Raw genomic sequence first — 27568 nt, 5'->3', positions numbered from 1 at the left:
TACCCCATAAATGCCACTTGTCCATCAGAGCCTCTCGGGCCGCCCGACGAGGCGTCAATCACGCACGGCAGCGCCGGGCCGGACTCCCCCTCTCCCCTTCACGCGAGCGTGCGGCTAATCCAGCCGCTTTCCCAGACAGCGGCGCCCCGGCGGGACGTAAACGGCCCTTAAACATTCCAACAATGCGGCCGTCTCCATCACCGGGCCACGAGGGCGCCGCTAACGCGCTACAACCATCCAGACACATGCGGAAATTCTAATGTCATTCATTCTGAATGCAGAATGAATTTATACGATGTGGAGAAGAACAGACTACAAGACTGTAGTGTGGGGGAGCGACATGGGAATACGGGAACAAAAGGGTGTAAAAAGCGCCTTTATTGATGTGGATGTGAGTGGACGTCCACCTCCTGTCCAACACTGTACCCTGCAGTAGGGGAGGGTGCAGAAACACGCCGATTCTGAAGTAAACCCATTAGCTCGACAACTGTAACTCTTAACCTCCCCCTGGGAAGCAGGCGTCTTGGGTGTCACGCCTTCACAAAAAGGAGGTGTTTGAAAGAAGAGGGCAAAAAAAAATCCTAACCAAAGCCCTATTATGCATGTAAAACCCCAGAGGGGGGTTGGGGGAACTTTTCGTTGGAACAAAGGGTGTGGTGGGGAGGTGGAGCGCCTTCACAGACAAGCGGCATATTCTCCGGTAGAAATACCTGGCGGAAATAAAAAATAAATACTGCTGGGATGCTGAGGGACGGCAACATTCCTCCCTGCCGAGGAGGAAACAGGAAATAAGACGACCTGGCTGAAAAAAGCGAAACAGCTGCTGCACGGAGACGTTCGGTGGCTCCGTAATCTAATTTATTTCGCTGTTATCGCCTCCCACATGCGATCCTGGTGCCTGCAGACACAGACTTCAGCATTTTCCCAGAGAGAAGATCCAACACAATGCATATGATGCAACCTAATGATGAAAAATGACAAACAACAAGAGGTTGTAGAAGCAAAAGCAAGACGTGGAACATGAACGGCACCTCTCGGCGGTTTCACTCGAAGTAAAATGACAAAGCCTGGAACACGAGGAGTAGAAAAAAAAAAAAGAAAGAAAAGTCATAATTCATCTCGTCTTTGCTTTTTCAGTCTGGGCCATTGAGGAGAGAAGAATCTGAGAGATTTACTGCAAAACATAAAACAAAAGGATGAAAAAAGTGGAGTCCACAGGTCAAGTGGGATCAAAAAAAAAAAAAAAAAAAAGATGAAGGGGGGAAAATGAATTTTTAAGAGGCTCATATTTCCTTTAAGGCTTTACGGTGCTGCCCCTGGTTCTGAGGAATAGACATTCTCCTGACATCCTGATGATCTCCCACCCCCCTCCCGCACCAGGTCCCACAAATCTGCCGTGGTTAACCCAGGGAAGACAGTGGGACGTCTCACTCGGGGAAGAAAGGCTGCTCGTAATTTACTGCATCTTTACCTCCAGTCCCTGAAGGCCAAACACTCACAGAAGAAGAAGAAGAAGAAGAAGAAGAAGAAGAAGAAATATTCCACCAGGAGTCCGGTTGCTGGGAAAAGCACATTCACAGCTTCATTGGACCATTTGATTGATTCACAGGGGGCTCGTGGGTAACCGTGTGGTGAATTTCAGGGCAGGTTACACGATATTCAGCGAAACACCGTGCCTTCAAAAATAAATAATCCCAGGGGCACCGGAGAGGTGCAACTTCCCTTTAACCAAGTGCCTTCAAACACCGGATCAAAAGAAGCCGCCACCCCGTGATGAAGCTGGTGCTGATAGCCTCTCCATTCACCCGGTCATAGCTCTGAACTCGCTATCAGCGCCGGGGCCTGGACTCTGTCAGATGCCCGGCGTGACGAACGGCTCCAGTGTTCGGCACCGCTCGGAGTCACCGCGGCGAGCCGTACCTTTATAATAATAAAAAAAAAAACATGTACAGACAGACGGAGTAAAAAGGTCTCTCTACCTCGATGATGTAAAGCACGATGTTCTTGTAGAAACAGTAGAGGATGCACTTGGCCACCCGGTTGTAGTTCCAGGCCCCATGGACCAGCAGGAGGTTCTTCAAGTACTTGAACTGCGTGGGAAGGAGGGGAAGTGGAGGTCAATGAAAGCAGCAGGGGGGGGGGGGGGGGTGGGGGCTGATGAGGCTATCTGAATTTAATAAGAAGAAGAAGAATGAATAATTAATCTTCGGTTCGGTGTGCTACGGACGGCCTGCTAAACGCCGAGCAAATCACGGCGGGCAGGGGGCGCCGGTCTGATGAGAGCATCTCAGGGAGCCCACGCCGGTCTTCCTGACCCCCGCACAAACTCGGAACGTCTCGCTGCTCCCCAGGGTGGTGACCACGTCCTGCACTCCTGTCACCCGGAGGTGTACGGTGACGTTAATTCAATCACAGCGCGTCCCGCACCCTTCAAATCTGATTAATGGGCGTCTTGAATATCAGACGTGCTGCGGGGAACTCGGGCGGAACCGGATCCAGGCAGCTTGTAGGTCTGGCGGGGGTTTAATCTCCAGGAGAAAAGGGGCACGGAACCTAAAATAAAGGCGGGGACCCATCCTGACACAATATCTGCCTGTTCTGGTGTCTGCGAGATATTCACGTTTATATGTCAACGTGGAGACGCTTTAAATCCTTCACTCGGCGCGTAACTTTACACTCTTCTGATGCCTGAACTCTGACCTTCGGCCCCGCGGCCGGGTCACCGCGCCGACCCAACACACCTGTGCGATGGAGTAGTCTGAAGAGTTGGCGGCCTGCAGGCCCTCCTTGCCGGAGATGCCGACCCCGACGTGGGCCATCTGGATCATGCCGACGTCGTTGGCGCCGTCGCCGATGGCCAGGGTGATGACGCGGACCTGCTTCTTCACCATCTCCACCACCTCCGACTTCTGCATCGGGGACACTCTGCAGAAAACAGACGAGACACTGGCTACGTGGCAGGATGAGATGTTCTTTCAGAAGAACATCATCTGGAAGCGTTGCTGGTTTTAGATGGTCACTGATGCTCAGATGAATGACAGAACGTTCACGTTGAGACCTGGGTCCACCTGCAGCGGGCGCAGTTTCTTACTGAAACACACAGCTGCCCTCTAAATATTATTGGCGGTGAGTAGTAGCCTCGTGGGTAACACACTCGCCTATGTACCAGAAGACCCGGGTTCGAATCCCACTTACTACCATCGTGTCCCTGAGCAAGACACTTAACCCTAAGTTGCTCCAGGGGGGGGACTGTCCCTGTAACTACTGATTGTAAGTCGCTCTGGATAAGGGCGTCTGATAAGTGCTGTAAATGTAAATGTAAATCACGCCACGTCACGCCGATCTCCGCGCGGCGGCCACTTCCTGTCCCCTTTACCTGCAGCAGATCACGGCCTTGCAGGACAGCGCCAGGTCCATGAAGTACTGGCGCGCGCCGAAGGTGAGGGCGTATTTCAGGGTCTTCCCGTCGATGACGAGGGCGAAGTCGTTCTCCTTGTGAAGAGCGTCTCCCAGCATTCCACAGTGGTGACTTAACGTCTCCCGTGTGCCCTGCAGAGACATGCCCAGGGGACGGATGATTAATGCGGGACTGGCGTGTGGTTATTAATACCGCAAACCTTCAGCGTGGAAAAGACACGAGAACATGCACAAGCCGCGCCTCATTAGACGGCGAGCCGCCCGGAGCCCCAGCTCGATGGTCGGTCTGGAAAAGCAGGACCCGGCCTGACCGGAACGAGAGCTCCTTTTCCTTCGCTTCGGTGGCGATTACCCGCCAGGCGGTGAAAACCTCGGGCTTCTCGTAAAGGGCGGCCCGATTCCCGCTGCATCTGTTCGCGTGTAATAATAAAACACGGGGAAATTCCGCACGTTCCTGGGGGGGTCCAGTAATTTAACCGGCCTGGACGGGTGTGAACTCGGACCCGTTTCCCTCGCACTTCTTGCTTTATAAGGCCCGAGGAGTCCCGGAGACCGGGGCCACGAACGCAACAACGCTGCGGGTCACGGGGTCCGGCCGGGCCGCCCCAATAAAAAGCTGACGCTTCCAGCAGACGTCCCGCTCGGGAGCGGCGCGCCGCGGGACGGGGGGCGGGGCCGAGAGGGGACGGCCGCAGATGCCGCAGGGCAGCGAGATTGCGCCTCGGGGACAACGCGGCCCTCTCCTGACAACAAATACACGAAACACAAGCCCAAAGGAAATATTTGGACAGAGACGCCTCGGATTTGGAGGGGAGGTGGGGCGGGACAGAAGAAGTAAACAGGAGGAAGCGTGAAGATTTCTCCACATGGACATCCGTGTATACGAGCGTGTGTGAAGTGGAGGACGTGTCAGTCCCCTCCGTCAGTTATAAACTCATGTCCATTTGCTGTGGTGTCCACTCGTCCTGGGCGCATTAAAATAACACCGTGAGACAGAACGTGCATTAACGTGATCTTATCGCGAGGACGCACTTCAGGACGTCAGGGTCTCTGGTATGTGGAGCTGCTGGTAAAGGAAGTGGTCTGTCCAGTAATGGCCGCGTCTTGCAGGCCACACATCAGCAGAACGTGTAAAAAGGCGGAGAAAGCCATTTCCCCCTCACTTTTGCTGCGCCTCGCATTCCTTCAGCAGAACCTCAGGGGTGTTCTCAAAATCCCGCTTCAAAGAGCCAGAAGAACAGCAGCACCGCGTCTCCACTGGCTGGCAGTCCAACGTGGCCCAAACACAGGCCGGCTCTGATCTAAAATGTTTCGATCTAAAACATTTCGATCTAAAAATGTCACCTATTGGCTACGTTTTGGGGTGTCGGGGCCAACTGCTTCTCCTCTTCTATTTCTCAGCTGGCGCTGAAAATCCTTCACCGCCACATCAGACGACGGTGTCCAGCTCCGAAAAAACATCTCCTTTTTTTGCGTCCTGCATCCATGTGGATGTTAGCCATGTACCATCCAACACGGATGAAGGAGGGCTTGAGGAACACCTCAAATCCTAGCTGCTCCAAATTCTCCAGGATCTTTATCAAATTGAGCATCAGTGCTGGGTCATGTGACCATAACTATCATGAAAGGTATCATGTAATACTTACGGCGAATAAAAAATAAAAAATAAAAAACGAGACTTAATATGGTTCACAAGATGTTAAAAAAAAACAACAACAAAAAAATAATTAATGAATGAATGAATGAAATGAAAACAAGACGAGGCGTTATTTCCTCACGTTTTATCGCATTTAAATGTAACTATTTTGGTTTCTCGTTGCACAAATAACGTCAATTCTCGAGTCTGTGAGGTAACAACAAAATAATAATGCGATAACCTTGTTTTAATTATGAAATGGGTAAAATGTTGTTTTTGTCTGTTCTACTCGGTAATTGTACTATATTGACTGGCTTCAATAGAATTAGATTAATAAAAAAAGTGACTAAAATACAATTTTCGTTGACTAAAATGCCATCGGTTCTCATTGAGAGAAACTAGAGTAAAATAGTCATGGACAAGACTTTTAGTTGACGGAAACTAGACTAGACTAAAATGAGACTAATAAAGACTAAAATGACAGCTGGACGCAAAGACTAGAATTAAGACAGTCCAAAAACAAGTATTCTCACAACTTACTGGACTCGATGCCTCGGGACCAGACCCGTTTTATGGTCTAGTGGTTTTAATGCTGTGGACATGATGGATTTTTTCCCTCCTGGTTAAGGTCAATCTGCACGTTTTTTTTGTTTTTTTTTTAAATAAGCACTCTTTGTGAAACCTAATTCTGAGCGTGGAGACCCTTTTATCGCTCATTTGCACAACATGAAAGCCTCGGAAATCTCCGGAGTAAAAGCCCACGGCCCACCGTGCATATCGGCGCAAATTCCTCAACTCTCTTAACAAACAGCGTAATACAAGCAGAGCGCGAGTCCGCCAGAGGAGGCGGCGCGGCGCGGCGCTTCAAAGCCCCAGCCGAGGAATTTACCCCGCAATTCATTTATCACGTTAAACGGCCGCGCGACAGACGGAGAGACGTCCCTCGTCGCTTCGTCCAGGTCCCACCCGCGCAGTCCCCCCCCTTCCGTCCACCGGCAACAGACAAGTTCCTCCCCACGGCTTCCCTCAGCCCCCTCGACACGTCCTGAACAAAACCATCACGATCCAAGAGGAAGAATAAAAATGCTGAAAATGTTTTGGAAAGGTTCAGCAGGACCGGGATCCCAGAAGACAACAGTCGGCTTGTGTCTCAGGTGCGACAGGTGGACGTACTTACATCAAGCGTTTCTTCGTTTATCACCAGCAGGCCCATGTTCTTGGTGAGCAGCTTGCAGGAGTGACCTGGGAGACAAAACACAACCATCATGTTTCCATCGGCTACTTCACATGAACTCCATGGAACAGCGGTGGAGACGAGGTGGAGACTGTGTCCCACGAGATACGAAAAGAACAAGCCCACATCAACCTACCTGCGTGGCAAACAACAATGATCCGTAACTTTCCTACGAGGCCACCGCAAACGGTCCAAAAATCCAACACACGCCACCAACACCAACACCACAGGACCATTAGATCCAACGAAAGACCCTCTGAGCACAGCTGTAAACATCTAGCGTCACGATAAAGTACAATCTCGCCCAAACTTTTCCATGTTTATATAGCCATCGCCATTATGGTGGACATTCTTCTTTTAGAGCTTCGAGCTTCCTGTCGTAAGTCGCTTTGGATAAAAGCGTCTACTAAGTACAGTAAAGTGAACCAGAGAGCTTAATTAGGCTTAACGGTCCAATAATGAACAGGAAGTACATGGCGGAGAAAAACACATTTACATAAAACCAGCCCGTTCTCACGAAGAAAACGTCCCCATCGTTGCGGTTTGTTTAACGGTCCCGTTTCAGGGAGTCGGGGTGGGGACGGGTGGAGAAGCGGCAGTCGCGACCCCGGTGTTTATTTAAGACGGACACCCGTCTGACACACCGTGGGGTCCACCTGCAGGAGACGGCTGGGGGAGCGTTTCTGAGAGGACGAGGACACCTGAGCACTCCCTCCACACCGTAACCCCGCCGCGTGGCGCTCTTGTTTTTCCAAGCGTTAACGCGCAAACGTACAGAACTCCCCCGGCGCGTGGAAAAGTGGAACCCGGTGGACCTACAGGGCGACACACGGAGGAGATGACCGGTCGGCCCGGCGCGGCGCGGCAGCGGGCACCTACACGGCCGCCGCCGGGGTGGCGTGAGGCTGTTTGCGTTGGCACACTGGCACTTGCTTGCCATTTCACCTCCCGTGTCCATGGTGACGCGGCGGCATTCCGGGCCAAGAGCAACCGGGAGGCGGTCCACTCCGGAGCGGCGCTGTCAGGGGAACCGCCATTAGACACTCGGGGGACAGACGCAGAGACGCTTTCTACAAACGGGTTGAAAAATAGATGAACGAGAGTGAACGTATTACCGCTGTGCAGCAGAGGCTTCTGGGATCGCGGCAGGACCCACCACCCGAGCGGCCAGGAAACGGTTAAAAGAAGAGAAGATGGGGGGGGGGGGTTCTCCTTGTAAAAACACCTCGCTGGCCGAGCGTTCGCGCGCTCAGCCGCCGCGCAGCTGGTGCCGAGACACAAAGGGCCGATTCAGAGACGGCCGGCTCGCGGGCGCCTTTTTTTATTCGGTTATTTTCCAGCACCAGTGATGAGGCCGCACCGGGTTACCGTCGGGGTGGAGTTACTCACCAATGTTAATGGCGGTCTCCTGTTTGTCCCCGGTCAGGATCCAGATTTTGATGTCCGCCTTTATCAGCGTCTCGATGGTCTCTGGCACCTTGTCCTGCAGTTTGTCCTCGATCGCCGTGGCGCCCAGCAGCTGCAGGTTCTACAGGTTTACAGGATGAGAAGCGTAATGAACTTTAATTCTCTGTTTACAGTGTGTGTGCGTGTGTGTGTGTGTGTGTGTGTGTGTGCGTGTGTGTGTGTGTGTGCGTGTGTGTGTGTGTGTGTGGACTGGTGTTTTTCCGCAGGAAGTCCCCCGTCTCCAGCCCAGATCATCACTGTGGTCTGGCCTGGAGGGGAGACCCTGGGGAGGAACCCCGGCACTGACCCCGGGTCAGGTTTCCCTCACCTCCACCATCACAGCCGTATCCAGGCCGGTGCCGACTAATCTGAAGGCGCTACGTAACATCGTGCCACACGCGCCCGCGCTTTAAACTGTCAGTCCGTAGTGCAGCGCTGCCACCTTGTGGATGGCGGCGGAACGCACCGGACCGGCAGTTAAAGAGCCGACGTACTAGACTACAGAGGGATTTATGAGCGCCAGAGGCCATCTTCGGATCAGTCTGATTGGCTTTTCCTGGTTATTTGATGCTCTCTCTCTCTCTCTCTCTCTCTCGTGGCACACATTAATCACGCCTTCAGCATGAAGCCCAGGTCGGTGAAACACGAGGCCGAGAAAATGAGAGGAAGTGAGGGCTTTCCTTCAGGCCAGCATCTCTGACAGGACATTAATAAGGACTCCGGCCACTACTGGAGCCCCTCGGGACGTTCGGAAACGCCCTGCAGAACACGGCAATGGAACCGCGTGGTTTTTACCGCCTCACCTTCTCTATGAGCTCATAGCTCTCCTCCAGCTTCAGGGCGCGGTTCTGCAGCGAGGTGGACGCCCGCTGGAACACTTCCTGCCACTGCTGGTACGTCGCCTCGCTGATGTCGGCCACGGCAAAGCACAGAGTGCGCAGACCTGCACCGGGACAAAAGAATGCCTCCATTAACCAATGAAAACACAGGACACTAAATCAGTGCGCGGGACGCAGAATAAAGGGTGAAAATGCAGTGCACCGTGGGACATCTTGCCACCTTATCGTTAACATGCATGCGGAGACCATTTGCAATTTGTTTGTAATAAAGCGGCCAGAGTCTCTGGTAAAAACCGAATCCCCTCGTCTGCCAGTAGGGGGCGGACCGCTCACAGCAGAGGCCGGTCCTGCCGGTCCTGTTTTTAAGTAAACTGGGAGGACCGGATCACCTTCGGTGGCGAACTGCTCCAAGTGCTTCAGAGTGATGTCTTTGTACCGGGAGCTTTCCGCCAGGCGCTCGTATATCACCGTATCCTGCGGGGAGGAGAGAGCACACGTTTCACCAGGACAAGTGGCCGACGTTAGCTCTGAAAACCGACACTGTTTGAACGCGGGTCGTATTTCAGCGGTACTTCCTTGACCCGCGCTTGTCCGGGTTCGAGTGTGTGACCCCGGTCATTAGTACGGAGGGGACCGGTGGAGCCGTATGTGCATCACGTGATTTATGTAGGGAAAGGGAATGAAGGAAGTGGGCAGAGCGACGGGCTGATGGGTAAAGGTTGCCATGGAGAGGGACACTCACGGCTCCTTTGCAATACAGGCGGATGCGGCCGGATGGCGTCCTCATGATAACGGACATCCTCTTCCTGGAGCTGGAGACGGGGGGACCGAGACAAAACGCAAAATCAGTTGTAATGTAGTCCAGATGACAAGTGCAGGAAAGGACACGGAACGTACCTGGTGAACTCCAACACGTTCAGCAGTTCGTACTTCTCCTCGTCTCCGAGCTGGTGGACACGCGCGAAAACGAGAGCAGATGAGCGGTCCAGAAACCAGGAAACGTCCCCAATTATCAGCTTAACCGGTTACAGCCGCGCGGGATATCTCGAGTCCCTTACCGACTCCATGATGACGCTGTCCGGGGTCCGTCCGGAGAACACGAAGCCGAGGTTCCGAGCCGCTCGCACCAACGCGCCCTCGTCTGAGGAGGAGGAGAACGTGTCCCAGATCACCCCACCGGACCCTGAACCACGCCTACTCATGTGCGGCTGTTGGTTATGGCCGCTACTTTTTTGCTTGTAAATTGAAATGCGAACATGAGATGGTGAATTATGACCGGTGTGGACCGCGGGGAATTAAATAAACCAGGACGACAAAAGGCCGGATCACCGGCGGAATCTTCCAGTAACCCGCGGCCCGGCGCGAATTATTACCGCCTCTTTCTGTAAAAACCAAAGTGCTGGTGTGGCGGCAGGTCACCTGGCGACGCGGCCTGGTAGACGATCCTGTCCCCGCTGCGCTCCGGCACGGCGGTGTGGCAGATGGCCATCATGGTCATGAACTCCAGGATGACGGGCGCCGTCGGCTGCACGAAAAGGAGAGACACATTTCCATCGTTCTGGACACGTCTCCAGTCAAGTTCTGGTTTACTCTGAACGCTAACCGACACCGCAGACGCGGCACTCGTTTAATAAACGGGTAAAGCGCGAGCGATCCCGGGTGGCCCTCAGGGGCCTCCAGAGGCTCCTGATGAGATGTGACAGGCGTTAGAAGGGAGGGAGACGCGTAATGTCCATCAGGCCTCGGCGCTGGGGACGTGGGCGGCGCGAGAATTCGGTTTTAAAAGCCGCGACGCCGCGCCCGGCACAGAGAGACCCAGTCGTGCGAGAACATCCAGCGTGACTCAATACGTGCAGCCCGTCAGGCGGCTTTATTTTGGTCGGCACCCCGGGTCACGGCGAGCAGAAGACACGTGGACACGTGCTTCACATGCGGTTCGTACCGACGCCTCTTCACCGGACCGCACCGACGCGCAGACCAAAATCCAATCAACCAATTAACCTGCAGAGCTGCACCGCAAAACGTAACTCTCTTCTGTAATATTCCATACAGCTTCCGCCCGTTCAAATCCCACTTGTCCCTGAGTGTCCCCGGGGGGGGACTGTCCCTGTAACTACTGGATAGGGGCGTCTGGTAAATGCTGGAAACGTGTGTCTGCCTTTATTTAATATTCATGGAACAATCCAGCTCGTGATGTTGGTGCGCAATGCAGGCTGTGCATCACCGGAACGGTACTGACAGTATTAATTTACATATAAATATCTACACTGCAGCACAGCACACGGTGCACACAGTGAAATGTGTCCTCTGCATTTAACCCATCACCCTGAGTGAGCAGTGGGCGGCCATGACAGGCGCCCGGGGAGCAGCGTGTGGGGACGGTGCTTTGGCGGATCGGGATTCGAACCGGCAACCTTCCGATTACGGGGCCACTTCCTTAACCGCTAGGCCCCCGCTGGCCCCGCTAGTCCACCGCTGACCCATGCAGACACCAGGCGCGCATGTGCTGCTCCACAGGCCGTGATTAGAAATGACATCTTCACAGGACCGCGTTTGAGTGACTGCGTCCCCCCCCCGCAGTTTTCCAGGAAATCTTCGTATTCAGACGGGCGTGGCGCTCACAACATGGCAGCGTGGTCATGACAAGATGGAGGGAAGTAAACCAGGACCAGAAAAGCACAGAACCTTCCGTGAAGGCATCAGCATCAGAGCGGGGCGGTCTGTACGGGACCGCGGAGACGGACGGGGACTCACGTGGTTGTTCTGGAGATTCTCCAGCAGGCCGGGGTCAGTGAAGCCGGCGGCCTCGTCCTCCTCCTCCGGCGGCGGCGGCGACTGCGGGCTGTGCCTGCAGAACAGAGAGGACGTTTCACACACAATCACAGCTGCTTCTTTCTGCAAGTCACATGTCCCCACGAAGAGACGGTTTAATTAAAGATCTTGACGTGCTGCTGTTTTTTTTAAATCTGCATCAATATCAAATTTACACTTTGCAGGCAGCAGCATCCTGGCATCTATGGAACGAATCAGTTACGGACCCGAGTTCAATAATGAGCGTGATCAGCTTCTCCACACTGAACAAGATGTTAGTGGGGAGCTTCTGGAAATCAATCATCTGAAATGAGAAGCAAACCCAAGCGCAGAGTGTTTCATATTCGGCCCAGACGCATTTACAACGTGCAGCACGATATGTTCAACTTTTACCGAGCCAGACACGCACGACGTGAGCAGGTTGGACAGAAGCAGGCCGTGCAGCAACAGGCCAGCGAGATGCACACGTCCCTCGTTCTTCTACCGTACCCGTGTCTTTCAACACCGTTCAAAATAAGAGGACGGCGGGGCGGGTAGTAGCCTAGCGGGTACCACACTCGCCTACGAACCAGAAGACCCAGGTTCAAACCCCACTTACTACCATCGTGTCCCTGAGCAAGACACTTAACCCTGAGTGTCTCCAGGGGGGACTGTCCCTGTAACTACAGGGTGTTAGTGGCCTAGTGGGTAACACACTCGCCTACGAACCAGAAGACCCAGGTTCAAACCCCACTTACTACCATCATGTCCCTGAGCAGGACACTTAACCCTGAGTGTCCCCAGGGGGGGACTGTCCCCGTAACTACTGATTGTAAGTCGCTCTGGATAAGGGCGTGAATGATACTGATATATAGGCCACGCGGGGTGAAAGACTGACCAGGGGGAACTGCAATTTATCTCATGTAATAAAAACCTGGTAAAGTAATTCGATTTTTAAAAAAGGGACCAGCATGTTTACTGCTGCTCTGTAAAGATGGGGACTCTGGACCGCATCGCGTTCGGTAAACGTCTCAAGGGGAACGAGCAGAACAGGGGTCTTCACGGGCTTACAAGAAACGTCCCATTTCCCCCAATAACAGCTCCTGGGTCCTCGTGTGAAATTTGGGACACTCGGCCGGACAGCCGATACTGCGTGACGTCCAGAGCAAGCGCCTTCACTACAGAAGCTGCACGCCGCCACACAGCCGGGGCCACACAGCCGGGGCCCCTAACAAACTCGCATAAATTACGGCGTGCGTCAACATGCGTGTAAAAAACAAAAAAATACATTTTTAAAAGCACAGAGCGCAGCAGCAACGTCCAGCCGACCGTCCAACTCCCAACACACACACACAGACAGACAGACAGACAGGCGAGACGGGCAGCGGCCTTACCGGTCGTCCTCGGCAACACTAGCCTCCTCGGCCTCGGCAGTGTGACTGTTGGGCGAAGGTTACATGGGAGAACAAGGTTAGCGGCTGAAAGGCTCCTGCTGAGGAGCCCCGGGACATTCGTTTTGGGGGGGACGAGCGGGAAAGACAGCAGCATGGCGGACGGTAAAGCAGGGCGACCAGAAACCGGGCCGCCCGGGACGACCCGAGCGCTCACGTACGCCAGGACGTTCAGATCAATATTAAAATGTCTGCTGATAACGTGGTGTTAATGGCAGGTGTTCCGGTGATCGTTTTCTACGCGGCCTCCGAGAAGGACCGGAGAAGCCCAGATGCGTGAAGAAGTCACGTTCTGTGCAGAGATCATGGGAATAGCGTACGAGACGGAACAAGAGCCAGGAGATGGGTGCATTAAAAAAGGGCCACACGCACCGAGCCAACTTAAACCCGGTTGATTTAAACGAATGTTATGGCTTCATTCCCAAATCCATGAAGGGAGGACGTTGACCCATAAAATGAGTATTTAATTAACAGCGGCACGAAAAGCCGTTTCAACCTCCAGATGATCCGGGCCTGGCACAGAGCGAGCACAACCTCCACGTGCTCCTGATTTGACAGGTCCGTTTCCTTGTAGGTTCGACTGAGGAACTGACCAATCAGAAGGCAGCAGCAACTCCATGCCGAAGGTCCTTTTATCTGAAGCAGCCTTTATTCCGTACAGATGCCAGTGGCACCGAAACTCATTTGTTTCTAAAGGGCAGGACCCAGGACACCCATGTCAGGTCCATTTAGATGAATGAATATCATGAACAAGTCAGTCACTCATTACAGTCGTCGTATGGGATTTCCGAACAGTTATATTAATATCTGTGTAATTACCTTCATGTTAACTCACACAGTACAGTCAAATAAAAGCATAAAACAGCGGAACAGAACAAAGAACCAAACAAGAACCGCGGCGGCCGCCTGGCTGTTAATACGGAGCAGGTGGAGAGATGATGGGCCTGGTCACCCAGAGGGCCACACCTCGCTTCTGATCGAGCTTTAGTCAGTGAGAATCAACCCCCTCCTGTCAACACCAAACACTTATGGCCCAATGATTCACACGTTCTCATTTCTCTCTCACACACACACACACACAAAGGTCAACGCCCTGAGATTACATGGCTGCCGCAGGCGGTCTCTGATTAAACACACATTACAGTGAAGGACCGGGCACGGGCACACACACACACACACACACACACACACACACACACACACACAGTGATCTGGAGCTGCAGCATCTCCCGATCTAACAGAGGCAATTCCTCATACCTTAATGTGAAATGAAAATGTAAGCGTCTGTTTTTATAGACGTACGGCTATGCTGTAGACAGCGTTGTATTGTATCTACACCGGAGTTTGGGGTGGTGACGATCTGTCAAAGCCCACAGAGACATACCGTATGTTAATTTGGGTTAAATACGATCTTTTATTGTACATCGTACACTTGGGTTTGATGTATTTTGCATGAACTCTCAGATAGATATAAATAAATAGATAATTAAACCCCTTAATTGTAAAATGCTCGTGTAGGTGAACATTGCGGGCGTACGTCAGTTGATAACTTCACCTTGTAAATCAGAAGAACCGAGGGGTGTGTAACACACCAGGACGACTCCAGTGCAGTTGACTCAGATTCTTTCCAAATCAGCATGGATCTATAGATCTGCTGCCGATTCTGTGGAATTTAGGCGGACAGCAGATAAAACCGAAGAGCGAGCGCGAGTCTGAGCTGCAGGACAGACAGCACCGCGCTACGCGGAACGATTCGACAAATTCAGACTTCGATTTGCTTGATTTGCTATAAATGCATGCATTACAAACCAATCTCTCCAGTCAATAAGTAGCTAAATAAAAGACAGCGAAACTTTCCTTCAGCAGAATAATGTGAGAACGAGCTGTGTGTGTGTGTGTGTGTGTGTGTGTGTGTGTGTGTGTGGAACAGTGATATTTATAGAGGCGGGTGCAGGGGTACTGATGCAGCTGCTAATGAGGAGGCTGGGGATGAGACAAACAGTGCCAGATGTGCTCTCGCCTGCTAATGAAGGTGACGGGAGATGAGGAACACACAGACGCACATTAATATGTACCTACTCACACATACACACGAGCTTTCAGAGGTAAGTGCACAAGACACACACACTCACCCGTAGGCCACCCCAGCGATGGTGCACTTCTTAAACTGCATGACGTTGCAGGTCAAGGTCCCGGTTTTGTCTGAGAAGATGTATTTCACCTTTTCACAGAAAACCACACACAAAGAAAAAAAGAAAACGGCAGTTAGCAACTACACAACTACACAAATACACAAGTGGCTTCACAATGCATATTCATAAGTAATGTTGCCCGAGATCGAGACCCCGCCCCCAGGAGGAACCGTGCTCTGAGATCGAGATCCCGCCCCCAGGAGGAACCATGCTCTGAGATCGAGACCCCACCCCCCCGAGGGACCGTACTCTGAGATCGAGACCCCGCCCCCCAGAGGAACCGTACTCTGAGATCGAGACCCCGCCCCCAAGAGGAACCGTACTCTGAGATCGAGACCCCGCCCCCCAGAGGAACCATGCTCTGAGATCGAGACCCCGCCCCCCAGAGGAACCATGCTCTGAGATCGAGACCCCGCCCCCAAGAGGAACCGTACTCTGAGATCGAGATTGAGAACCAGGAAGTGGCAGCTCCGCTGTTTTGGCGTGTTGATGACTACGAGTACGACAGATCTCGCCTGCAGTCGCCACGGCTCAGCGTCTTTATTAACCAGTGGGGCATTCTGTTGTTACCTGGCCCAGCTCCTCGTTGAGGTTGGAGGTACGTGCCATGGCAGGAGTGTTGGTGGCTTCATACAGCATGTCTGTATCCTGTCGCAGAAAAGACAACCTGTTCAGCGGGTTTCGTCTTTACAACAATAAGTAATAATGCTGCCCAACCGCAGGGAATTCAAAAGGATGGATATTTTATTCATAGTAAAAAAGAAAATGTTAAGGCGTATTATTAAAAAAAAAATACATAGAAGTGCTTCCTCTCAGCATCACGCCTGCTTCCTCAACTAAAAAAAAAAAAAAAAAAAAAAAAAAGTGAAATCTGCTAAATTCATTGTTGCCATAAATAAACCCAGAGCCAAATCCCTCTGAGAGACTCAAAGCGGTCTGGGTGCCAGAAGGGCTTTTGCCCCAAATCCAATTTTATCATCTTCAAATGGGTTATTCTGGTACGGCTCCACTTTCATTACTCGCAGCGGGGGCCGTCCCGAGGTTTCGTGTAGGAGGGACTATTCATCACAGGGACACTGGGAAGCCAAGAGGAGAGGAACAAGACGGCGACGCTCCAAGCTCACCCAGTTGATGAAGAAGGCCTGAATGAACTTGATGACCTCCAACGTGACCAGCAAGCTGATGGGAATGAGGTTGTTGAAGAGGATGATGAAGGTGAGGAAGTTAAGGCCGAAGTTTGCCGCGCCCCCGTCTGGACAGTGATGGAGAGGCAATAATCAACAGGCAGAAGAAACGGCAGGAAAAGATGAAAAAAAAAAAAAAAAAGAGGAAAACCGCATTTCATCAAAAGTGCATCATTTCCACAACGCAGAGCTAACGCAGCAGCAACGTTGTGCAAACACGTCTCTTCCAGCCCACCTCTGCACCAAGCCTCCAACCAGGGAATTTATACGCTCTCCAATCACGACTCTGAGGAGCGCGTTTCATAATAAAAACCGGAAAGGAATGTTGGGCTTTACCTCGGTTCCGACTGGAGGGGTCAGCAGCAGCCCCCCCCACGTCCCACCCACCAAAACCAACCAATCAAACCGACAGCTGCGGGATGGAAGCCCCTCAGAGAACCCAGAGGAGGGAAGGAAGGCGGTCAGATTATTATCATCATTCTTATTGTTTTGGCGAGACTCCGCCCGAAGCTCGATCCCAGACCAAAGAGGATTTTTGCTTTTCTCTAAATAAAAGAGAGCGATGACATTTTATGTATAAAAACCGGACTGCGGCGAATGCGGAGACGGTGCCGGGTCAGCACTTCTTCTCCGTTATGCAGGGGGTCAGCAGAAAGAGGCGTTCAGGTGCGTCCCTCGCCGCGGGACAGCGGGCACGTTCTCCTGAATTATTCATCTCCGCAGAGCTCTTTATCTCGCCGACAGCTGTGACACGGCACGATACCTGAAAATCTCCAGTCAACTACGGGATTTTCGGTGGCCTCGTCACGTTTAAGTTTATATTTCCAGACCTAACATGTATCTGGAGCAGGTAGCAGTAGAAGGAGGAACGATTGTGTGGTGGTGGTGGTGAAAGCACATCAACAAACATCTTCTTCTACTAATAACCAGTTACTGACATTCAGATGATCGGCGTCCCCCGGGGGTTTGAACCTGGGACCGGGACAACGTGCCATCGCTCTCTTTTACATACAGCCTGGGGGAGGGGAATTCCAGCATCAGGCCGAGTCTCGCTCCTCCAGAAGGGAAATCGGGGAGAACCTGGTTTATGCCTCCGCCGCCGCCTCTTCAGAAGAGGGTCCTGATGTCCTTCTGCAACAATGGCGGCTTTTAGCAGCGGAGGTCACAAAACAGGCCGGAATCTGCTCTGACACAAACATCCTATTTAAATACAGAGTAATGGAGGCGGCGACCCGCCAATCAGTCTGCACGAGGCGTTCAGAACGCGCAGCCCCGCCCTCGAACGGCGCCATGTAGAAAATGTCCCCGGCGGGCCCCGAGGCGCCACCCGTGCCGGCGAGGAGGCGCTGCGGATCTGAAGCCCGGGCCTGCACAGTGGTTGGCGAGTCCCTGGGATGGGGGGGGGGGGGGGGGAGACAGGAGGAGGGGACCAGGCACTACACAGGGTCTGAAGGGGAAGGGTGAAGGGACAGGACAGGACAGGACGGGACGGGGTTAAACCAAACAACGAAGCCTTGGATCCCTGCTGTGCGTGGTCCTTGGCAAACAAAGTAGGGCTACCATTTTAGGGCGTCATTTTGCTTTTAGCTTCTGTTAGAGGATTAGTAAGGAAGGATCATTCGCGGGCGGCCAAGGCTTTTAAATGGTTGTTACCTGGAGCTGTTAAAACAACAACAAAGAAAAACAAAAGAGTCAAACACAAAGTTAGAACGTAACGCAAAAAAAACCTGACAGCAGCGTTGATATTCAACCATTTCATACGTTCAGCATAGGGCTGTGCGATACGGCATAAAAATTCACATTGCGATATAAATGAACCACGTATATACTGCGGTGTATAATTCGCTGAGTAAATTTAAATGGAAGGCGCTGAAGCAGTAAACGTTTTACAGATACATCAGCATATAAATCAATATCTGGCCAATTCTACTGAAAGGGGACTAGTGAAATACCAGTATTTGTACAGTATAAATATTTTCTGACTATATTATCAAACACACTATGCTTGTTCATATTTTACCATGCGGCCCCTCCAGGAGTCCAAAATAATAATGATTTTTCTTGTTTTTTTTTTGCACCAAACAGGCCTTATTTCCATCTGCGCACTGTTAGTACCCGATCTGTGCCGCTTGCCCGCACTTAGCAGGCCGGGAGGTGAGCAGCGACCGGCGGTTTACTGGCAGACTGAAGGCCCGTTCCATTTTATTTATTGGGTCTGCAGCACTTTTAAGACCTTTAGACTGGAGATTTAAAGCCTTGCGCTCTCGGCCAAAATGAATGGCCCGCACTGCAAGTGGGCGTGGTTTTCGAGCAGGTGAGGAGAGGGGCGGCTATTTCTGCGGTAGGCCGGCATAATCAAACCCCTCTCCGGTTGGCCAAATTTATATCGCATACCGTTTACACCGTTCATACCGCGCAGCCCCAATTCAGCATGTCAGGGTGTGTATTATTATAATTGAAGCAGTGCACACGTGTTACACGAGGGAACGCCACGGACACACGTTCACGGAGGTAAACAGGAAGCACGGAGAAACGGGAAGCGTCTGCCGCGCCGGCTGAAGGCTCTTACAGTTGAGGTCCATGTACCAGGCGTCATTGCCATACTGGTACTTCCAGATGGTTTGGCCTACGGAGCAGACCAGAGAGATGGCGAGGAGGCAGCCGAACAGGACCAGGATCTGGAAGTTGGTGATGCGCTCCACGTTGGAGAGCTTCAGCGGCGGCCTGGTGGAGTTCTGAGGGAAGCAGGAATATGAACGAACATCAGAGAAAATGAAGGAGGAGCGCCGCAGAGGGCCACGCATCTCAGAAGTGGTCGTTTCACCTGCATGAGCTTGGTGTCGTGACCCGTGTAGACCACAACGCCGTGCACCCACTGGGTGTTCCTCAACTGGGCCCCCCGCAACAGAATCTGATCCGGGCCCAGAGGAACCGTACTGCACAGAAGGCGAGTTATTTTTGTACTTTACGTACCAGTGTGTGTTAGGAATACATGTACAAATACGCATTTAAAAGCAGAGAAGAATGTGTGAGAAGATACGAGATAAATACAGACACGCCATTGTGTATCAAACGAGTGCAAATTGAGGAGAAGCGCATGGAGTCTCACACGAGCACTACAACGGAGGCCTTTGTTTTGAAGGAACAATGATAAAGTGATGATATTAGCAAAGGAATTCATCACATTCTTTGTTGTGTCTCTTCGCGCCCTTGGAGAAACTCTAAGCCGGACGCGACGAGAAGAGATGTTTGCAGAGTGTGGGGGAGCAGCGAGAATTCCGACCTGTGTCCGTCGAGCCGGATGTTGCCCACGAACTCGTACAGGTGCCTGTTGGGACTCTCGCACTCCATCCGGCCGGAGAGGCGCATCAGGCTGTCGATGTCCTTCATTTCTGAAGTTATCTGCAGCCCCTGCGACGGCAAAGGAACGTGCGAATAACCAACACAAACCGAACATGTGCCAAATGCAGTGATCGTGGCACCCGTGAAGGCCCACCTGCCGGATTTTGAGGTTGGTTTCTCCATCCAGGTTTGAAGTCTCTATGTAACACATGCCTTGTGGTTCACTGGGTGGGAAAAAAAAAAAACTGTTTTTACTAGATGTATACAAGTAGTATTATTACTGTAATTATGTCATGCAACAATTATGCAGAGAGCTTGGACATCGATGACAAGTAGCAGAAACTAAAAGAAGAAGACGACAACTTGCAGTTCTTTACAATCAAAGACTACACAACAGACATTACGGGCCGCGTACCACCATGGTGTGGTTTTAACCATGATCAGGATATGAGATTTTGGTGAGACCACCACACATGCAAATTTCATGTTATGTGACGATGCACGATAATATAGTGTTCCGTTGCGTAATTTTAAGATAAATTAAACTATTAAATGTATCTTTGTGTGCAAGTTCTGCAACCAGTTGTCCTCCCGAGTAAAAACAGACACATGCAACACAGAACGGCCTTTGGGACTCTGGCTATGCAGATTGGATTAAATCGTGTATATATGGGATGGGGGACGTGTGGAAATGGCACAGAACACGTCAGTCCCAACATTTACCACAAACGTCAATTTTCACGTATACTCCGCCCTTCAGAATTAGCCGGGATGAAGGGACCAGCCAACACATTAACACGTGCTGTACGGCCGAGGACGGCCACAGTCGTGTCTGAGGGACGCGGAAGCCATGCGGTGTCCACAGTCTTCTCAACATGTCTGGCTACGGTGACCCCCCCCCCCCCACATGCACTGCAGGGCCTTTCCTGACCTGGAGGACAGAATGACGAGGTCGGCCGGGAGGTGATCGCCGTTGGCGGCCTTCACTACCTCGCCTACTGCCACCTTTACGTTACCCACGATGCACCAGTGCGGGGTGAGACAGAGGGTCGAGGCGGAGTTGATCGCGCGCAGAGAGAGATGATGGGTGAGGATGAAGAGGAGAGGAGAAGCAACACCAGAAACCCAGACAAGGAGAGAGACAGTGTCAAACCTAGAACAGAACTGTTGGTCTTTCAATTTCAAAAGCCATTTGCCTTGGGTTGGGTACCTCAGATCATATTAAAATGATCATTATTAATAATCTTTAGTGAAAGTGAAGTGAAACACTGCAGCACAGCACACGGTGACACGGTGAAACGTGTCCTCTGCATTTGACCGTCACCCTTGGTGAGCAGTGGGAGCAGTGTGTGGGGGACCTTCCGATTACGGGGCCGCTTCCTTACCCGCGAGGCCACCACTGGCCCATATTATCTAAATAATAATCCGCTCTCAGCAGAACACAACAGTGAAGGGAGGTTCTCAGCAGGTTCCAACCTGATCAGGAAATGGATTTTGGAAGTGAGAGGAGAGGCACGGAACACGGATGTTCCTGACAAATACTATCTAACGAAACTGCGCGTCCTCTGCAGGAAGTGCTGATTCCCATCATGCATTAGCTTCTGCAACTTTTCAGATTCGTGAAGCAGCACTTCGTTGCCGGGACGGCGAGGGAGGTGGACGGGACACGGGCCGCTTTCCTCTGGGTGATCCGTCTACCTGGACGACAGCAGTATGGCGTCTGCCGGCACGAAATCTTTGCCATTTATTTTAACTATTTCTCCCACTGCCACCTGCAAGAGAAAAACTGGTTACCGTTCACCATTTCGCGGTTGACTGGAGAGTTACTGGCGCGTCTGGCTCCTGAAAACGTCCTCGTGTGTTAATGCAAGACCATTAACTCTCCGCCAACTTTTTACGTCCACACAATCTCTGCGTTGTTCAGCTAATAAAAATCTAATTTCGGACATTCATTTCAAAACATAATGACGCTGCTTGATAATTTTGTGGCGGCGGCATAAAAATTCTGGTCAAAAAGAAGGCGTAGCAGTTCGGCCTTGTCCACATGGACGTCCAAAACGATCACCGTTGGCGTTGGCGCTTTATAGCTGCGTTTGGTGTTTGCTTGTCGCTGTTTAACGTTTGTTGGGATCTCAGTGTTCCGTGCAGCATTTATTTGCCGCTGACTGAACGCTATGGCTGAACCTCCGGCATTAATCCCCTGATAACACAAACGCTAAAAAAAAAAAGAAGCCTGGTTCAGAAGTCCACGTGAACAAGGCCTTAAACGCTGAAAATAGTGCAGAAATCGCGATGCACCGATCATCGTAACCGAATCGCAAGACAAGTGAAGGTTCACACTGCTAATCTGTAAAAGGGGTTTCCCGCTACCCACATAATTAGCATGTAGTTTTATTACTAGGCAGCGCCCCACCCACACTCGTCCCTGTGTGTGTGTGTCTCTGTGTGCGTATAGAACCTCGGATTGTTCTGCACTCGCTGCCTTACCTTCTCCCAGTGCACGATCTCCCAGGCACCATTTCTCAGCACTGCAGAAGACGGGAATGGGGGAGGGGCGAGGAGAAAGCCGAAGGAATCGATGACAAAGGCAGTGTTATTGTGAGACTGTTTCTCTAGCGGTGCAACGTGGATGCGGGCGCCTTGGATTCGCCGCCATACAGGACGACAAAGACGCAACCGCAGTGGTGTTGCGTACAGTGAGGGGAGTTACATCACCGCCTTGCCCACAGTCTTCTGTGTTAAAACCTGCTCCATCCGGTTTTCAAATTTAATCTAATTTTTTTTTCATATTGACCCAATGTTTCTGAATTACAATTTAGCTGTAAATAAATTCAGTGTGTATTTTTCAATGCCAGTACATTCACAGTGAAAGATTCAAGCACCAAATTGTCATGTGATTTTATTCAGCGTGGCCAAATTCAACTCGTGGAATTCAGGGTGAGAAATTTCACTCCAAAAAATCCAGTGAGATCATCCTGCAATCACCTCGCCTCCAGCCAATCACTTTTTTTACTGTGGACTCAGTGGTATTGAAAAAATGGGTAAATTATTTAGCGGCAAATATCAGAGGAAAAATATTGAGAATCATTTGTTCAATACAAAAAAAAATTGCAATTGAAATTCAAAGCCTAATAAAAATTCAGAATCAGATGGAAGTTGGAAAAAATTGATGCAACTCAACCATACAAACAAGGGCCAAATGTTCTGAGTGAGGAACAGAACTTGAGGAACGTGCAGATACCCACCTTGTGTTTCTTTCTTGTTAACCACACTGTCAGCATTGTGGCGTTTCTGAAAAACAGGAGAGGAGATAATACAGTGCACAATGTAGACATCGCAGTGCATGCTGGGAAAAAAGCATGCTAACAAAAACATGGGCCAAATAATCAGTTGGGAGTGTTGCTGCTTGGTGAGGACTGTGGGGTGATAACCGCCTGTACCGCCCACTTCCCAGAACTGTAGTCGTGTAAATACATGTTTTAAAAACTCAGACGGCTTCATGAGGACCACGCAACAACACATATTGCTAGAAAGTCATTGTTTACACATTAAATAACCTTTAAAGACAGTATTTACAGGCACTGCAATGTTATATTTAAAAAGTACTACCTACAGAGGCATTTCTAAGGTTGCATCGATAACGACACACAATCTTTAGTAAAACAGCTTGAAGACTAATACAAATATTACTTGCATTTACACATATATTACAGTAGTCTCTTTACATCATATCAGCATAACCGACATGAAAATACGAATGTGGGATGTATAATCAGAACAACGTCTAAGCAGCAGAGAATGCACGCATCTCATTAGAGCGAGAACGTGACACCGCGATGACCTCGCGACCTTCAACACCGCACACCTGCTCTCACGAGACCAGCCGACCACGCGCCCCGGCCTCAGCTCGGCTACCTACGCCATATCGACAGAGTCATTCCAGACTAGCCAAACTGGCCATATTTTACCACTATTCCATATTTTCCTTATTAGTAGACAATAGCAGCAATTGTCTATGCTCTCAATACATTTATTGAGAATAAATAGTAAAGTAAATAGTCTTATTAAACTGAAGATGCTTGTTTAGTAATGTTCAGAATGTTCCATATTTCATAAAAGTTCATGTGATGACATTTAACAGCCGCAGTGGAAACACGGTAATACGGAGAAATTACGGTATACGTAACACAGTTTTAAAAGAATCTCGAATGTAGAAGACACCATGCGCCCGTGGGACAAATGAAAGTTTCATTGAGTCCCGGTACGCCAGCCTTCCCCGGGGCACAATTAAGCATCACTGGCGGGTCTCGCGGCGCCTGGATACGCCGCGATGGCGGGCTCCACCTCAGGCACGGACGAGATTTTCGTCTTCTCGTAGTCTTCACCTTCCCCACCCGCTAACCTACAGACTAAAAATAACCTGATCCAGGGGTTTTAATGCCAACGTGTCTCGTGATAAGGTGCCCTCAAGCTTGGTATGTCGTTTTTTATTATGCGTCTATGAAACGTTAATACCAGTCAATGGTGTGTCATAAAAAAAAAAAAAAAAAAAGTCCCGTTCTTGTCGTAAACGGTCAGGTGACTTACCAGGTCCTCGATGATTTCTTTGACTGCTGCCACAACCAGGATGAAGAGCAGGGGAACCAGCGTGGTCCAACGTCCCGTGGGAGAAACATCCGGAATTTGCTGGTAGGGCGTCAAAAGTGATTAAGTGAGAGCAGGAACGGGAGGGAGGACGCCACACAGTTACCCAGCGCGTAACTGGCAGGGACAAGGACGTGACATTCACGGGACAACCCACACACACAGCCAAGTCCATATGTTAACCTCTGGCACCTGGACGGCCCGCGTCCCTCTCCCCACACGGCTCCCCAGGGAGGGGAGAGCTGAGACAACTCATCTCGCTCCCTGCAGGACACCCACGTGGGGGACATCACTCCTCAAACCGATCGTGGGAGCGCCGCGGAGGTGCTGCACCCTCACAATTTCACCGATTTGCATCTATGGAGGAGCCTGGACCTTCATCGGGACCAAGTGAGCCTTTGTGCATAAATACAAGTGTCAGTACGAACACTCTCATCAATAAACCAGGTTCCGCCGCAGCCAAGACCGGCCAAAGTAAATCCATCACTGTGATGGCTCTGTAGACTTCTCCAAACCCGACTGCAGCGACAAAACTAAAATCTGCATCGGGTGGAGCATGCTGCGCGATATTAAAAATGACTGCATTGCGATATTGATTTTTGATGAATTGATCCTGCAATGTATGCAGTCTGTAGTGATGGTTTCACATTTCTAAAGTAAATGCTTCATTGTTCGTTGAATAAGAACATTAATGGAAGTCAAATGTGTATAAAAACATCTTATCAATTTAAGGCATAAATCTGAATTTGTATCCAATTTTATACAATCAGATTTTTTTAAATAAATGCTAAAAAAAATCGTGCAGGACCCTACAATCACAGGCCGCTATCATATATGTCTCAAAGCTCAGCAGAATAAATGGAATGTCCCTCACGCCTATAGCCACAGGAGGACCGGCCACGCCCGTTCCACCCCTCCACCCATCAAGCTGCTCACCACAAGGACACCACACTGTCATGAAGATTCAGACCACCTGCTCCTCGGAGCACCGCTGGTCAAGGTCACTAGTAAGAAGCCCCTCCCTGTCCACCGCGTCCCACCAGTTCCAGAACGTCCTCATTTGTCCTGCATGTGTCAGAGGCTACAGATAAAGTTATATACCGTATAGTTGTCATTTTAATTAGTCACTTTATTAGTCACGTCCAGACTCATTTCAGTCAGAATTTTCCTGACAACATTTCTTTTAGGCATTTCAGAGATAACCTTGTTTTATCTCATTATTATATTATACTTTGACCACGCATTCCGTTTTCTTTCCCACTTTGTTGTAAAGAAAGTCACTTCGGAATTTTTTTCCCAGCCATGAATGAGATCTGATTAATGCAGCGAACGCGTAGAGGAAGTGACGTCACCTGAGCGGCGGGAAACAGAAACGCTGCATAATAATAACTATTATTATAACCCGTCTCGTTTCATCTGGCAAACCACATTCGGCTTCATTTTTATTAGTCAACAATTTTACAAGATTTCTGTCATTATGGTTATTGTCACATGACCACAGTGTACGTATTGTCTCTTTTCAGTCACGCCAAGAAGCTTCTTTGACTATGAAGATATTTAATGAGTAACCGTACGTTTTACTCGTTTGCCGGTTGGCACGTGGTCCATCTCGCCGGCGCTTCGCCCCACGGCGCTGCATTAGTGAGCAGGATGGTACTCCGGCTCTGTAATCCTGGATAGACCCTCCATTTTTATAGCTGTTATCTACATTTAATGAATAATGTCACCTTCGTGATGTGCAAACTACAGAATATCTTGTGATTGGCTGAATGTAATTCGGATCTTTTACTGTTCTGTAAACCCAAGGTTATAGAGTACAGATTTGCGAGTGCCATTCCAGCACTGAATGCTCTTACTACATTTTTCTGTTGACCATGAATTACAAGAAATGTATGTTGTGATCGCCTGTGAATGCTGGCGCAGCATTTGCACCCGCGTGGTCGCTGCATTGAGGAACATGTGATACGGCATGATTCCCTGCAGGCTGCCTCTGGACCCTCACCTGCAGCAGGGCGATGAAGAGGAAGAAGGAGTTGGCCGCTCTCCGGAACTGAGAGTAGAGGAAGCGCGGCAGAAACGTGAGCAGGTTGTACTTCGCAGTGCTGCAGGGGGAGAGACGGAGAAAAAGAAAGATGTACGTCACTGTTGAAACGCTTTACTTTTATTATTTATTAATATACTGTGACGTAGAAATACACTTCTACAGGAAACGATGGACGAAAGTCTACTTTTTAAACGCTGGTCGTAAGGTATTGGGGTGGTAGTAGCCTAGTGGGCAAAACACTCGCCTATGAACCAGAAGTCCCAGGTTCAAACCCCACTTACTACCATCGTGTCCCTGAGCAGGACACTTAACCCTGAGTGTCTCCAGGGGGGGACTGTCACTCTGGATAAGGGCGTCTGGAAAATGCTGTAAATGTAAATGTGTCTCCTCGTATCCAGTCCCAATAGACGTAGAAAAAACGATGGATGAAAGTCCACTTTCGTAAGGTGTCTCCTCGATACCAGTTGGATACCAGCGCTGGTCGGCCGTGGGCCAGAAGAGACCTAACGTCCATAAAGCACTATTAGTGAGGCCTGGAGATCTGGCCGGGGGCCGTAAAGAGTTATGCTCTCTCTCTCTCTCTCTCTCTCTCTCTCTCTCTCTCCCCGCCCGCCCTCATCTCGCTCTCCTCGCCCTGATTTACTGGTCACATTAGGATCCGGGCAGCCCGGCCGCTCCCGGCTCGAGAGCCACGTCCTAATCTACGGCGCGAGGAAGTGCTTACTCGCCCCCGCAGCAGAAGCGTGACAGTCATTATGATGACAACGAGGCGGAACGTTGCCGCGGCAGAGACGCCGCGGGACGTCTCGTCCTGCGGGCTGCGCCGCCTGCACGCTTCTGGCAGGGCGTCGGCGACCCGCCCCGACGAAGCGGCATGGAGGGAGCCAGACGCTTCGCTTCCGCACGCTTCCCTTACAGCCTGGGCCTCGGAGCTGTTGCCGGGGCAACGCTGATTAAAGGACCGCCCCTCACATCCGCTCCCTCGCCCGGCGGTTGTACATCGCGAACCCACACACGCCGACGCAGGTCCTGGCCCGGCCGGCCAAAGCGTTTATTCCACGGACGCCAACGTGCCCCGCCCTGCCCCGCCCCGCCCCTCCCAGGCACGTTCATATCCTCCCGATCTGGGCTGACTGGCCTGCTGCTTCCTACCATGATGTGGACACGTACCGTCTACCCTTCTACAGGGTGGGCCATTTATATGGATCCACCTTAATAAAATGGGAATGTTGGTGATATTATAGTATACGTGAGGGGGCAAACTTTTCAAGATGGGTGGTGACCATAGTGGCCATTTTGAAGTCGGCCATCTTGGAGCCAACTTTTGTTTTTTCAATAGGAAGAGGGTC

At 50.9% G+C, this 27568-nt stretch overlaps 1 protein-coding gene across 6 annotated transcripts in view; it reads right to left on the bottom strand.

The window, feature by feature from the left end:
• The window catches only part of atp8a1 (ATPase phospholipid transporting 8A1), a 50995-nt gene that overhangs the window by 14400 nt on the left and 9027 nt on the right, over nucleotides 1-27568 (bottom strand). For 2 of the 6 annotated variants that reach the window (XR_003743011.1, XM_028960078.1), the window contains exons 3-28: nucleotides 26178-26277; nucleotides 24119-24217; nucleotides 22777-22822; nucleotides 22019-22059; nucleotides 20463-20536; nucleotides 19686-19755; nucleotides 19473-19600; nucleotides 19014-19125; nucleotides 18759-18924; nucleotides 17843-17848; nucleotides 16130-16257; nucleotides 15576-15653; nucleotides 14946-15034; nucleotides 12757-12801; nucleotides 11327-11420; nucleotides 9992-10097; nucleotides 9631-9713; nucleotides 9470-9519; nucleotides 9315-9384; nucleotides 8962-9046; nucleotides 8537-8676; nucleotides 7677-7815; nucleotides 6231-6295; nucleotides 3377-3549; nucleotides 2742-2925; nucleotides 1980-2090 (exon numbers count right to left, since the gene is read on the bottom strand). Coding sequence is in view for 5 of the 6 variants with exons in the window: in XM_028960078.1 (XP_028815911.1) it covers nucleotides 1980-2090; nucleotides 2742-2925; nucleotides 3377-3549; nucleotides 6231-6295; nucleotides 7677-7815; nucleotides 8537-8676; nucleotides 8962-9046; nucleotides 9315-9384; nucleotides 9470-9519; nucleotides 9631-9713; nucleotides 9992-10097; nucleotides 11327-11420; nucleotides 12757-12801; nucleotides 14946-15034; nucleotides 15576-15653; nucleotides 16130-16257; nucleotides 17843-17848; nucleotides 18759-18924; nucleotides 19014-19125; nucleotides 19473-19600; nucleotides 19686-19755; nucleotides 20463-20536; nucleotides 22019-22059; nucleotides 22777-22822; nucleotides 24119-24217; nucleotides 26178-26277 (2482 nt within the window). In the remaining variant the exon portion in view is untranslated. Of the gene's footprint in view, nucleotides 1-1979; nucleotides 2091-2741; nucleotides 2926-3376; nucleotides 3550-6230; nucleotides 6296-7676; nucleotides 7816-8536; nucleotides 8677-8961; nucleotides 9047-9314; nucleotides 9385-9469; nucleotides 9520-9630; nucleotides 9714-9991; nucleotides 10098-11326; nucleotides 11421-12756; nucleotides 12802-14945; nucleotides 15035-15575; nucleotides 15654-16129; nucleotides 16258-17842; nucleotides 17849-18758; nucleotides 18925-19013; nucleotides 19126-19472; nucleotides 19601-19685; nucleotides 19756-20462; nucleotides 20537-21229; nucleotides 21304-22018; nucleotides 22060-22776; nucleotides 22823-24118; nucleotides 24218-26177; nucleotides 26278-27568 lie in introns of all 6 variants that reach the window. The other 4 variants (XM_028960079.1, XM_028960082.1, XM_028960083.1 and 1 more) reach the window with 4 other exon arrangements.

This window comes from Denticeps clupeoides, chromosome 18 (genome assembly GCF_900700375.1).
Source record: "Denticeps clupeoides chromosome 18, fDenClu1.1, whole genome shotgun sequence".
Lineage (NCBI taxonomy): Eukaryota > Metazoa > Chordata > Actinopteri > Clupeiformes > Denticipitidae > Denticeps > Denticeps clupeoides.
Note: the sequence above shows the minus strand (reverse complement) of the source record. Positions and strands in the feature narration are given on the sequence as shown.